Below are 15,092 nucleotides of genomic sequence, written 5' to 3'. Positions count from 1 at the left end.
TACTTTGCCTTGTGGAGAGATGAACGAAATACCATCGATGATGTCACTGTCGTCAACGAACACATGGTGGAAGAGACCTATACCCACAAGGAAGAATTCCAAACCCCTCATACTCATTTCAATGTCGCCTTAGCTACTTGGGTCACCGCACAAGCACGTCTCAAGCTGTAGGACACCCTCGCCTTGGTGGGTCGAAGGGCCTTGTACTTCGACACGGACAGCATCATTAACATTCATCGACCCCACGAAACGAATCCAGAGCTTGGCCATTTGTTGGGTGAGTTTACAGACGAACTGGACGGAAACACCATCAAGACATGTGTGTCAGGAGGCCCCATAAACTATGGCTATGAGTAAATGAACCCCAGACCCGATGGAACATGCAAGACCTGCAAAGTGCGAGGGTTCACCTTGAATTACAGAAACCAACAACACCTCAACTTTGACACCATGAAAGGACTGATACTGGGACAACGGCCTGGGAAGGAGGGGGAGAAAATCAGCTTCCATTACCCCCATCAGATCATTCGTAAAGGACCTGGGCATTGGAACGCTCTTGTGACCAAACCCATCCAAAAAGACTATCGCACCATTTACCGATCTCTTCGTCCGTGTGCTCGCAGGGTGAGTCTGACCTGGGTATCGGCACACGTGCGGCACAAAGGACAGAGCAGTTTTCCACCCAATCTGTAGGGTAGTAGCGGATGGTAGAGTCGTTTCGGGGGTAGGACACGACATTGGATAAGTCCTTTCAGCTCAAACAACGTGTCCACAGGCGGTTGATTGAGAAGGGTCGGGTGTCCCGTGGGAAACGCTCCGGTCATGCAAATGTAGGGATAAAGTGAACAGATATTGATATACTTGATGGTTTCCCCTTCTTGGGCTTCGTAGCATAATCGAGTGGCATTGGTTCGTCATCCATAGAAGGCGTCGCCAGGTTTTGCGGACCAGGTAAGTGGATACAGTGGGGTCCCTGCAAGAAAGCACATAAAGCGGAGTCCTCCTGTTGCATTTTTTTATACTCGCATTCCCACAGGGTGACGACACGTTTCACATCAGGGTGTTGGTTCAAGAGACTCAGGCGATAGTGGGTGTCGGTATAGCGTGCTCCAATCAACGTGCCAAGGACATCATGAGGTTCTCCACGTTCGGTCTTGTGACATTTCTGTCACCCATGCCAGAAACACCCCCGGAATTCGTGGATGGTGCCTGTCGCTGGATCATAGCCATCCACACTGTAATGATTTTTACCCTCTCCACACGTGAACTCACTTTTCACCTCCATTCCTGGCGTTCTGGAGGTGCAGATCGGGGTCGCAGGGATCGTCATCATCTCTACAAAGGGATCCTTGCGAACCGTCCTGATGGAGTTCTGTCGGAAGTCAGCACATCCACATCCCAAAATATCGACATCGCTCTCACAGTAGGCTAAGAGTTCTTCTTTCAGTCAAACAAGGCTCCTTCTTGAACTTTCTTGGTATGCCACTGGAGGCAGGCAGTGCGTTTTGCGGGAGACATGCCATCGGGATCGTACATGACGGCTTGAAAAAGTGAGGAAGAAACCTTTTTTCAGTTCATTCAGCGGATGGGTTATGAAATTCAAACTGTCTTCGAAACACAATCGTCCCAGGGTCGCCTGTAAAATCTGTTGTCAATTCCGAACCTTGGTGGGGAGTTTCACCAGATGTGGGTACAGGCCCTTCATGATCAAGTGCAGATCATAGGCTCGCGCGTTATGTGCAATCACATGAATGAGCTACATGTCGACGGTGGTGTTCTTCTTCTTCGTCTTTTTCGTCTTCTTCGTCTCCTTCTCCTCCCCCTCCTCCCCCTCCTCAAATGGGGTGGGCGTGTCCACCTCCATGGCATCCTCCCCCTTCCCCTCCTCCTGGGGTGATGTACGTCGCTGACGTTTTGTCGGGGGATGGGTTGAGAGGGTTCCGTCCTGTTTTCTTTTGCCTGGACGTGCGCGCCCTCCTCCTCCTCTTGGTTCTTCTTCTTCTTCGTGTGTGTCAACCAGACACACACATTGCATAGTGTGGTGGGGCCTCGAAACACTATCATGCGGCTGGGACCGTAACCTTCTTGTCTCCATGGACAGTGTTCGCACAACTCCTTTGTCGCTTGACCGATGCATCGCCCACATCCTAACTGCACCACACACAAATTTGGGATGTGCTCCCCAGTGTCTTGCCTACATTCAAAATCATAGAAGACGTATTTGACGTTGTCTCGTCGGTTTTGGTTGTAGCATTCCTCCTCCTCCCCCCTCCTCTTCATCGTGGGCTTCACAAAGGGCAGTCATGTAGCAGCGATGGTCTGGGGTCACGGGTTTCTCGAACACACTGAGCATGGACGTCCTTCATCTGAGCACTCGTTATGAGCCATGCGGGTCTCCAAGACGTGTACAAGCTGAAAACAGGTCAGGCACCTGTGAATCGATTGACAGGCGCTTGGTTTTCCCTCTGACCGTGACTGGAGATGTTGGGTGTAACAGTGTTGATTTGGGAACCATCGTTGACATGTCAAGCAAGAGATCCCGTGCTCTTCCTTGGGTCCACAATAGCTGGAGTGGAGGCAGCGGTGGCAGCGGTATTGCTTGGTGCAGGGATGTTTTTCGGGACGATCATAACTGTGGTCGCAGAGTTCGCAGTAATGGTTAGACGCATAAAAGGCTGGCATAGAAATCGTAGTGGTGATCATGATGGAATAAATGCAGCACGGTGGCGTTGGGTGGAGTTTCATCACACTTGTACATCAGTATCCGGTCCACCTCTTGACTGTAGACTTTCAGTTGATAGTTGATTTCGGCCAAGGCACGTCCCACGCGTGCTGGGTCGTCCAGGCCCCGACAGGGACCTTCGGGAATGCCAAGGTGCCGAAACAAGTCCCGTGCTCGTATGCCTTGAACGTTCTCCGTCAGTCTCATTCGCTGGTTGGTCCATTCTTGGGTCAGAGGGTTGACCTTCTGGACATAATGCTGTGCCACCACACGGGACCTTGCCAAACAGAATTGATCTTCGTTCTTGATCCGTACAATGATACCTAGACAAATACAATCCCCCTTCTGGCCTGACATCTGTTGATAGAAGGTGATAGAAGTCATCGATCACCCTGTCAAAGAAAAGACGGTAGTTCTATGGGAACGCGGTCTGGTGGTACGGTTTCCAAGTAGTCTGGGTTGGCCACGTGACCAAACCGACCAATCAGAGGCCAGGAGCGGTCCTGTAGACCTGTCCCCAACTACTAGCATGTTGAGGGTTTAAGTATAAAGTACATAGGGAAGTGTCACAACGGGAGAGGAATCTACTCTATTCCACATAGGACTTTGTGTTTGTAAATTACATAGCATTTTTAAGCTCAAGTCATAATTGTGCTAAATGCGACTTGGAGAATGAAGAGCATGAAAGAAGCATGACCAAAGGACTACTAACGTGCGCATGAACCTTGACCTAGGATATTACGCATGCGCACGGACAGCGTCTCTACTATTTACTGAATGATGTAATATGATAATGAAGATGGTCATATGAGCATCTCGCAACTTACTTGTGTCCGTTCCACACTGACTTTGTTGAAATTCAATTGAGTCCAAAAAGGTAATCAAAATCACTGTTATTGTTGTTGCCTTGAAAGCGTTTAACCACTGCATCTTGTAAACAGATAATGAAACATTTAAACATGTTTTATTGCAGATGATTAATCAATTGATAAGGGAATAATGTAATATTCCCTTGATGATGTACTTTATGATTCACATTATTGAAATTATGTTTATGTCAAAGTGGAAATCACAACAATACTTGTGTTTAAAGCTCATTTTTGGCCAAAATACCTAATTGTGTCAAGGTTTCCAAAGTTCCAATGAAATGTTATCTCTTTGTCTGCTCCATTTATTCAGCAATCTTTCGTCGCATCGTAATTATAATGAATGCGAGGGACCCGTGAAGATTCCGGGGTAGAATAGTGAGTGAGTGAGTTGGGTTTAACTCCGCTTTTAACAGTATTCCAGTTATATCACGGCGTGTCAGCTTAATGTGGGAGGAAAGCCCGAAGTGATGCAGGTCTCAGACCGGGATAGAATAGGTCTTCTGCAACCCATGCTTGCCGTAAGAGGTGACTATGCTTGTCGTAAAAGGCGACTAACGGGATCGGGTGGTCAGGCTCGCTGACTTGGTTGAAGCATGTCATCGATCCCAATTCCGTGGATCGATGCTCATGATATTAATCACTGGATTGTCTTGTCCTGACTCGATTATTTACAGACCGCCTATCTCAGACCTTCTGGATAAATAAATGTATGGAGGAAAAACGAGGCCCAATTGTATTCAATTGGAAAATGAATGTACATAAACAACTGCTTAATGACCAAAACCCAGGACAACTTGGATAATCTCAGCACAAGAACTTGCTGAGTGCGGCGTTAAACAACAAACAAACAAAACAAACAAAAACTTCTATCTCAGACCTTCTGGATAAATAAATGTATGGAGACAATATATGTATACTTAAGCAACTATTGTGTGTTATAAACGACGTGTTCTGAACATTTGTGACAGATCAATGACAGCATTTCAGTCATTAATGGGAACTACAATGAAGAGCAAAAGAAACCATACCAAATTACACCTCGACATGTTGTCCCTTAGATTTTAAGTTTATCAGATTTTTCTGTCTTTTATCGTTCTTACAGTGAACATTCTTTTACGCCAAAGTCGGCAATATTCCAGCAATATCACGTCGGCAAACCATCCACGAGAACACAATCTGCCAAGTCACACACTCAATCCTATCAATTGGCATAGGGAATTTATACTCGTTTTTAGAAGCATTTCCCAATGTATATGAGCATTAATATTTAGTTCAAAGCACTCCCTTGTGAATATACTCATAACCTTCTACGAAGTATTCGTTATATGTCGTGTACATATGACTTACCTTTGTCAACTCGCCCCTCCACCGCAATGTACTCGCACACTCGCTGAAATCATGAGCTCATTGATATTCATAGCAAAGTACCATATGTTGTTTTCCTAGTTATTCCATGCAGCTGTCACAAGTTAATTTAATAACCATGTATATATGTTATTCATGTTGTTCAATAATGTATAATCGTGATTAAAGGGCGAAACAATCCTTTCAATATTCATAAGTTTAAGTAATATACTAAACGACCTACACTACTGCCTAGAAGTTCATTCCCCTTACACGCATGGGCAACGCGTTACGCAACTAGTGTGCATCGGGTTGGTCACGCGTGTGAGACCCGTGTGCAACGCGTTGCACACGGGTGTGCACCCCGTCCGCCACTCGTGTGCAACGCGTGACACACTCATTAGAGGGGGAACAAACTTTTGACCAAAGGAGGACCCGTCTTAAGCTGAACCTGGAGGTGGTAACAAGGAGAGAAAATTTGGTTATCCTGACGAAAAATGATAATACACATGTATTTCCTAATGTCTCCTTTCTTTATGTGATTTTGTGGGAATAACATGAATACTGTTGCGATTAAATAGATCTGTTTTGTTTTATACGACCATTGCTTCTAAATCCGATGGTGTTAAGAGAATACATGGTCCTGGAACATGTTAATGCAATTGAAATGCTTTTATTGTGATTTGACATTAACCGTCTGTAGTACGACTTTCAGTGATAATATGTATGAGGTTTGGCGGCGCATTGTTTTTATTGGACCCTAATTACTTTATGATGACTTGGACTCTTTATCACAGCTCCATAGCCGTGAGGCTGGAAAAGAGCAGCATGTAATTAATGAGGGTGGGTTATATCATTGAGGATACACTTGAGGGAGAGAATACTAATTACCGTACTACAGGAAGAGACCTGTAGAAGTAAGCGCGGGGTTGTGTTTTAGCTGGCCGTTTGATAATGGCCGCCAGGAGAAGTGAGCTTTGCCTGCATCATCTAAAATAAATAATAAGATACAGCAGTGTTATTTTCACGGTCTGTTGAATAAACTCCCAGCGCAACGGTCAATGTATCTTCTACTTGATCCTTGATACATCATTTTGTCTTTCACAATATATAGTATTTCAACGTACAAAGGACACTGATCTAAAGCAATTCCGCGGGAGTAGTTGTTACCTGTGCATTACTGTATTTTTCCAGTGAGTACCCGGATGATATAGCAGAAATCTAGACTTGTTCGCGACCTGTGCTCGCCATTCGTAAGCGCATTTTAATTGAAAGTATAAGGACGTATGGTCACACTGATCAACAAAAATGAAATACAGTTTTTGAAATGTAGGTATATTTGTGGGGAGCATCGGTAATGGTGATGCAGTTTTGATAAGTCACTTGCTTGGTAATTGTGATCTTCGTGTACACTATTTTGACTTGCAACACAGAGTAAATATTTCACTGAACATTGCTTATTTTACCGTGTGTATATGTTTACATTCAAAATGTAAACAGATTTCACTAAGGAAATGTATTAAAACGCCTAAATATTCAGTTTATTTTACAAATTAACTGAAAAATATGTCCATCTTTATTAATATGATAACGAATTCCAAATATTTGTTTATGTTTAATACCATCACCAAGTACAGTTCTGTATTGTTTGGCTTCTTTTCTTAGCATAATTAATATATTGTGATGTGTTTAAGCTCTCTTGGTCGTCTTTATCATTTTTAGTCAGTCGGTTAAATAAATGAATGGATTATTCAGTCAATTTGTAAAATGACTGAAATATTTAGATATTTAATAAATTGCCTGAGTGAATCATATTTTACACATTGACTGTAACATATACACGCTTACAAAAGAAAATACTTGTGAAAACACCGTCTATCGCGCATCGAAAAACTTCCCAACCAAACGGAAAGGAACAAGAATGATTCTGTTCAAAGCTGCAGCGAATGAATGAAAACAAAATGCAAAAATCATTATAACAACCTAACAAAGTTATAATGTATCCGGGAATATCAACATACAGGAACAATATCCATTGCGTCTGCAGCTGTACAAAAATACTTATTCGATGTAAAATGTCTATGTGAGAATTAAATACTTTAATAATAATTATTTGGAGACAATATTTGGAATATATATGAAATATATTAAAATATTTAAATATATCGTTTTTAAACGTTATTTAAATGTATCGAATAGTATAACCCGTGTTTGTTTCTTAACTGATCACTTATTTTGTTTCAATTGTTTCACATAGGTGCCAAGTTAGCTGAGAAAGCCCACGTGACAACTATTTTTATAATGTCCACGGTTCTTAAAAACATACATTGAGTTAGATAACAATGAACAACCAGTCAGTGTATTATCGGTTACCCTTTGAACAAAGTATGTTGTTTTTACATCTGTACTTCACGCCATGATATGAGTATTCCCTAGGTTTAGTAACCCTACCTTCACATGTAAACACTTACTTTTGACATATCCACTGTGCAAGATAACAGTAATTAATCAATCAACGTATTTCCTGTTGATCCTTTGATGTCTGGGAATGATCAGTTGATTTACAAAAAAAGTAAAGCAACTGATCATACATCACTTGCTGGGCTGCGACGTGCATAACTCACATTCCACCTCACTTCAAACCTGGATTTAGATTAAATAATTACCCCAGGTACAAGAAAGACCAAATTTGAACCTTTATCGGGTAATCTGAGTGGTGCTACAACTAAGAATACATGTTATAAATTCATTAACTGAGCAGCAAGTGAATTACGACAAATACTTAAGTGTAGGGTTATACCAGAAAATGTGGATGACAACAAGGGAGTAGTAATTGTATCATCCACGCAATCCGAAATCCGCAAATGCTTTCACTCAGGGATACTTTTTTATTATCAAACTGTAACAATCAGGGGTATTTCCAAATGACGACATCCGATGAGCTTTCGCCGTTATTTGTCTGTTTGATTAGGCTGAAGAAATTAATTACCATGCGCCCTTTGTTGAAATCTTCATAGATCACGGGTAACCAATCAGTTTTCAAAAATGCGTAAGTTTATTTAGCTGTCCTTGCAGACTGGTAGCCCAGTCTCTTGTCACGCTCGGTTGCGTTAACGAGCAAATTGACTCACGGCAGCTAGTAAGCCCAAGCGGAAATCCAAAGGTCGTGTTACCTGAAGAATCAACCTTCATTTGCGAAATATCTACTGCTCTCAAAATCAATATTTCTCCCAATACTAAAAGTCAGAACTTTCCAACCAAGGAGTACCAGTTGAAACTGGTCGATGGCTGAACATTCCCAGGGAAGACAACCAGTGTCCACTCTGTGATTCTATCGCCGTGGGAGATGAATTGCATTATATATTCCGATGTGAAGCTTTTCACCAACGGCGATATGAACTCTTAAATAAGCAATATCTTAAGTTTCCAAACATTTAAGAAAATTATGACCACTAACAGTGTAAGAAATCTTAAAGGCCTATCTAAATTCCATAACAATGTGTACAATACAATTGGTAAATTGTATTTGTATCCACGTATCCTATTTTTATTAAATTGTACATAATAAAAATTGTAGATAATTGTATGTCATGTTATTCTAAGAATAAATGAGTTTGAGTCCGACACCCGAGAAGAAGCAAGAGATTAGTGCCCCTTTTTGAATAGTTTACAATCATGTGTTTTACGGTTAGCTGTGTGTTGGCTTAAACGTATTTTTATTTCAAAAGAAATCTGGATCGGTAAACAAGCAAAACATGCTTATGTAATACCTCTCCAGGTAACAACTTAACAACAGCTGGATATATATAAGAGAGTGATGAACATAAACATACAAAATGCACAAATGAAAGCAAGCAAGTGGTGTCTTTGAAATAAAGTAATGCAGTTTTCCTTTACTACATGCATAAAATTAAGCTACTCAAACCTTTTGCTTTTGACAATGATGTCATGAACTGATTTAAGAAGAGTCATGTTTGTAGAACTGCTTAACTACTGCCATGTAATATAATTTTTAGACCATACCCATGTGTGTAGAAATACACAGTGTTTCTGATATTATCGTATTTTTTAACAGTTATAGAAAAAGTGAATTGCATCTTCAAGGTGATATCCACAACTGCAGTCTGGTATGTCTGATACATACATGTCGTCTAAACTTATCAGCGTTTAAGTCACTGCAGCCGAGCCTAAGGCGACAGTGGACAATTTGGCATGATCTATGAAAATATTTGAAGTCAAAATTATTAGTAATTGCATCAGAACGATTAATTAAGGATTTGATTTCTTTTAATGAGCGAGCATTAGTTACTTCATCGGATAGAGGGTTCCGCAGGTTGATCATATCCAGAAGAAATGATAATAAGCATAGGACTGTGTTCTACATTTGATTGTTTGTATGTTGAATCTTTTTCTAAGGTTATATTTCCTGTTATCAGAGATTGAATATACACTTTTCAAATAATTTGGCTAAGCAACTTGTGAGTGCTACAAGTCTATAATTTGAGCATTCATGTTCATCGCTGACACTGACACCGCATCAGCCCGGCAGTGGACTTGACACAATTATTTGCGCACCGATTATATAACACCTACAGACAGGTGGGGTGGTTGTTCAAAGCGAAACGGACGACCCCGTCTGTTATCTAATAAATGCTGTGCGGCGCCTTTGATCTTGCCTCCAACCATACACCTTATAGTAGTAAACGACGATCAGGATGGCCTGGAAATAAACACAATTCTGTCTGCCCAATGCATCCACAATTAACTAGAATGCTTCATATCTACAAATATATATAGAAAATAGATATTTGCCCACAGCAAATATTCATTTGCTTAATTGCATCAGTGTGGTTTATCAGAACGTGTACAATGCTTTCTTACGCTTGGTGAGGCAGACTGAAATTGAACATTAGGATAACGTCAGCAGGGATAAAAGAGGTCATACCAAAGAACTTTATTTACTAGTGGAAAAATCAGACATTCCGATCAACCACTACAGGCCCCGGCCGGATCTCAAGGTTGACCAGATCAACACCCCAAAGGAATATCTCTACGCCAAACAAGGAGTCCCTTTCGTCATGGTGCACAAGAAGGGTGGACAGGACATCGAGTACGACATCACAAACTACACAGACTTGTACCACTTCTTCCAGAGTAGTGGCGTACCGACCTCAAACCACTTCGTCGCCAATACCGCCGCCCTCCTTGCCAAGAGTCTCTACCAGAATCCCGACCCCCAGGATGAGAAGACTGCTACAAGGACTAGACTTTTTTTTCTTTTTTTGGGGGGTGGGGGTGGGGTGGTTCGGGGTGGTGGTGGTGGGTGGGTAGGTGGGTGGAGGGGGGGGGGGGGGGGGGGGGGGTTGCACTTCTTTATTTAATCATTACCCTTTTTTACCCTAATAGTACAAGTGCTTCCCCGTGTGCGAGATAGGCTTAAGTCGGAAAGCGCACGTTATATCTCCGAGGTACCTATCTACCAGAACTCTATCTGCTGTTCTGGCCATACATAAATATATGTAAGTTACGTACATGGGGAGGCTAGATTATTTACAGCTTACAGCAATATAGTGCCAATATTATGTTCAATAAAAGAAAACGTTGATAGATCTATAACACACTTTTTGTACTATTAAACCAACTGTGGACTTTTAAGACATTTTCGCTTATTATAATAACATCTAGCTAACCAATCATGTCTATCTCTGAAATCCACAAGCATAGTTGCTGTCAAACCTAAAAAACATATTCAGGGAGGTCAGTTTTGATTTGCCAAGCACCTTAAGGTGAGTTTATTTTTAAACTGTCAAAAGCGATTGTCCCTTCAATACTAGTATATGTCTGGAAGCTGTCTCTCGGACTGTTATGAGTTATGATGTATTTTATGATATAACTGGGGAATGTTCAAATTAGTTACTGTCGTTTAATCCAACGTTCTAACTGTCAACTGTCTCAACAGGATCATAGGTTTGGTTATATATCTCCTCCCTGTCTCTATGTCTTAAGTTGTTAATCGGTAACTGCGGTCCAAATGTATCAACTTATTCATCTATTGTTGCAAACTTGACTGATTTAAACATATCTTATTGATCATGAACTACTCAGTCAGTCAAGCACCTGTATCAGAAATGTAAAACCAGCCATGTTTCATGTAGTCCCAATATCACTGAAAAATGCCGATGTAACGTGACAAATAAATTTACTCACAGACAATATATTTTTCGTGAGAGTGAAGCACAATTTTATTAAAGTTTTATTAACAATTTCATAAACTATAATAATATTAATATTAAAATTCATCATCACTTGCCAAGTTTATGAAAATGTCCCCATTTGGGAGATGTCACATATAAACAAGGATTCGAACTAAGTTTGATCGTCTTTGACACTGAGGTTTATCCCCACTTTGCCAGCAAACTGCAGAAGATTAACAGTGAGTGAGTGAGCATCGTTTCTATGTTTATACAAGAAAAGATGTCATGCCAAAAACGCTCACAGTAGTTAGTAAGTAAACTCACGACCTGTCATGACCTGGTTGAGTGACTTCCTCAAATGAACGTGAAAGGATTACCCACAGAGAAAGAAAGGATTAAAGTCACCCATAAATCTTATCCTAACGTAGTACTCCAACTTCTAAATGCCTCTCAAAGAAGGATTAAAATCCTAAAGATATCCTGTCTACGTGGTATAGGTACTCACAACCTCTAATAATAAACTGTTACGTTTGGTATCCCCAGCAATACTCACTATGGTAATTGGGCAAATGTAAAAATCACAAACCCTAACGAGATTCAGTCTACATGGTCACACCCGGTGATTGTGAAGATCTCAAATTTTATCAACTGTCAGACAGCATGGCTGTTCATATTCATTTACAACATCCTCTTATAATTAGTATAAAAGTGTCCCACACAAAACCTTCTTTTATTTATTTTTCAAAATACAACACAGAAAGTTGGGTGTGGAGAAATGGGACATATTCCTACGTGAAATAATGAGACATTAGTGGTGGTGACGGCTATGTCATAATTGAACTGTCTAAAGCATAAATTTGGCGAACGAAAAACGTTATATTTGCAATCAAATGGAATGACTCGTGTGGGCAAATGAATATGTTTGCAATCCACAAACAATTATTTTATTAATGGCGAACATTTACCAACCCGCGACAATCGTGTCAACACGGGGGTTTCTTAGCAATAAACTCGCATCTAAATTCACTACTGTTCTACTGTCGGCTAGCCACAATGGCTAGACTGGACCCTAGTGGAATGGTTCATGCCATAAAAGTCTAGCAACCGAACACTAATTAAGATGGGCCGACCTTGTATTTACGGTCTGGTGAACACAGCTCAATGGCCGCTCATTAACTCAAATTTCACATCTCACGGTTTTGTTTTATTTCACTATTCATTTGATAAATTTGTCAACTTCAACTGGAACCCGGTCCCGTGTTACACGCGTGGCACACGCGTGTGCAACGGGTTGCACACGCGATTCACACCCGTTGGAATCGGGCGTGCAACGGGTGTGAATCGCGTGTGCAACCCGTTGAGCACCCGTGTCACATGCGTGTTACACGCGTTCTCAACGCGTGTTAGGGGAATGAACTTTTAGGCAGTAGTGTAACTTAATTATCACGACACATTCGACATATGGTACATATTAATATTACATAATACATAAGTATGATAACATTTGAAGTACTTACGCCCGAACTTGACCTAACATGTAATGGTGGTTAGGCTTGTCGTAAGAGGCGACCAACTAGCATACGACTTATCTAAAACAAAAAAACGTAAGGAATAGTTACAAAATCTCTTCCAAAAGCAGATTCGATTGTACGATTCCAACTATATTATGAGCATGTGTTTATGAATCACTATCACATAGTGATGATAGTAGGTGTTTTGCCCACCAGTTGCACCTGTCACAAACACATGTCAAGGCAAATCAATTGTTCACCGGAAAAACACACATATGGTACAAGTCAAGTCCAAATTTAATGTATTGGACAGAAACCATAATATTATACTTATCGGCCTTACACATAAGGCGGATAGGCTATGGCGTTAGTTTGTATGGATGTTGCAGTACGAATGTGGCAGCGTGGACAGAATAGAACGACCGTTCTTATCCTCACGGCTATTCAGCAATAACTACATGGAGCTGTGTATCCAATGTGTATTGTTACACGCCTCCTCTCCAAACCATATTTATCTCAAGCTCCCTGGCGAACTCTTATCCTGTCTACAGGCATTCACTACACAAATTACTTTAAACCTACATATGTCCAAGGTAATTTTACGGTGTTAATTGACGGCAATTGTTATTAATAAGAAGGTACCAATTCGTGCACCTCTTCACCTGAACTACGGCAATCCCCTCGTTCTTGGTGCTGACAGTGTGGGATGTGCGAGAGGTACAATGTCAGTACCCGAGGGCCTTGGACCTTTTACCGTAGTTCCTCGAGCTCCAACAAGCACAAAGAGTGATCTTCGTTTAACAGCTTTTAATCCCACTTTGTGTTGCCGGTCAACCCACTCTATTTGTCACTTAATTACGAGACTTCGGTCGCAAAGGTTCAGTCTCAGTCGAAATGCTGGTGCCTAAGTTTGGTTTCTGTTTCGAAGGATCGTGACAACAAGCCGAGAGCGGAGCACCAGTTTAGTCCCCCCCCCCCCCCCCCCCCCCCCCCCCCCCCTCCTGTTTCTGTTAGTTCGCTGGAGGCGGTACATGTTGTCTCAGCTGACGATCAAGAAGGTCCCAGTAATGTTCAATGGGGTTCATGTCTGGAGTACAAGGTGGCCAGGGCAATACGTTGACGTTAACGTTGTTCAGGTAGTCTTGAACAATTCGGGCGGTGTGAGGCCTTGCGTTGTCTTGTTGCAAAATTAATCCTCTTGGCTGATGTTGAATACAGGGCACCACAGCAGGTCTCAACACTTCATCCCTGTATCGCTGAGCATTCAGGTTTCCTCGGATGATAACCAGCCGTGTTGTAATCTGGCCACAAATGCCACCCCATACAATGACGCCTCCAGCTCCAAAAGGGTGAACTTCTCTAATGCAGTTTGGCGCCAGTCGCTCTCCCCTTCGTCGAAAAATTCGAACTCTGCCATCGTTCCTGAACAGACAGAACCAACTTTCATCTGTAAAGAGCACGCTCGCCGAGTCACGTCGCTGCCACCGACGTACAGTTCGTGCCAATTGCAGTCTGCGTTGACGGTGTAGACGGATCAAGGCCATACAACGGAAGGGTCGGTAGGCTCGTATACCAGCCGAACGAAGTCGTCGAAGGACTGTTCGTCTGCTGATGGCATGCCCTAGTGCTGTTGCCGCCGTTGACGTCGCCGTCACACATCTGTTTTGGAGGTGAATCTGCCGGATGTAGCGGTCTTCGGCCGGTGTTGTCACTCTCGGTCTTCCCGATCTTGGCCGGTCTTGAGTCTGTCCTGTCTGGTGGTAGCGGATTATCAACTTACTGATGGTGGTCTGGGAGCAGTTGAAGATTCTGTCTATCTGACGTTGAGTAGCCCCCATATTTGCCATACCGATCGCTCTGTCTCGTTGCGCTTGTGTAAGTCTGGGCATATTCTTGGTGTTTTTACTTGGTGTTTTGCACGTTTTCAACAATGCATGATTTGGAAAGCTGCGTTCGAAAATCTGCGTTATGGTTGTGGTCATGTTGCATTTGGGGGAATGTTTTCTGCGGGGGTTCAAACCTGTACCAGCTTTTGTGCTTTTTATACAACTATTTTTAAAGTGAAAACTTTCTTTTGCCCGGTAGTTTATATCCTACTGTTTTAGCCCCTCATATTGCCTACTTATATAATTACTGTAGATGTCTTAATTAGTTGCTAATTACCATTATGTCATGCCTATAATACGACCCCCGTTCTGACGAAGAGTGTGTCCCCGCACTCTAAGATGGTGCCAGTTCTTGTTATAATATCTGGTATACATTCCCTCTTATTTCTATGACTTATTGATTTAACTTCCCTTTAATTATCTAAATATGTATAACGATTTCATGCCTATAATACATAGATCTCTACATCTGTGTGTTTATATGAACCACGCTCCTGAAAGTTCCATGTGAATTGAACATGATATGTTTTGAAACTTTTGATATACTAAACTTATTTAAGAAAGAG

General features: G+C 41.9%; 1 protein-coding gene across 3 annotated transcripts in view; it reads right to left on the bottom strand.

The window, feature by feature from the left end:
* LOC124126642 (polyamine oxidase 1-like) overlaps nt 1-12,720 on the bottom strand; it is a 44,649-nt gene extending 31,929 nt beyond the window's left edge. The window contains exons 1-3 of one of the 3 annotated variants that reach the window (XM_048384478.1): nt 12,647-12,718; nt 4,939-4,981; nt 3,550-3,652 (exon numbers count right to left, since the gene is read on the bottom strand). In XM_048384478.1, coding sequence (XP_048240435.1) covers nt 3,550-3,652; nt 4,939-4,981; nt 12,647-12,666 — 166 coding nt within the window. In that variant the 5' untranslated portion in view covers nt 12,667-12,718. Of the gene's footprint in view, nt 1-3,549; nt 3,653-4,938; nt 4,982-12,646 lie in introns of all 3 variants that reach the window. The other 2 variants (XM_046490143.2, XM_048384479.1) reach the window with 2 other exon arrangements.
* Nucleotides 12,721-15,092: the final 2,372 nt, after the last annotated feature.

This window comes from Haliotis rufescens, unplaced genomic scaffold, assembly GCF_023055435.1.
Source record: "Haliotis rufescens isolate VD_foot unplaced genomic scaffold, xgHalRufe1.0.p SCAF_5, whole genome shotgun sequence".
Lineage (NCBI taxonomy): Eukaryota > Metazoa > Mollusca > Gastropoda > Lepetellida > Haliotidae > Haliotis > Haliotis rufescens.
This window is presented reverse-complemented; position numbering and strand designations above follow the sequence as displayed.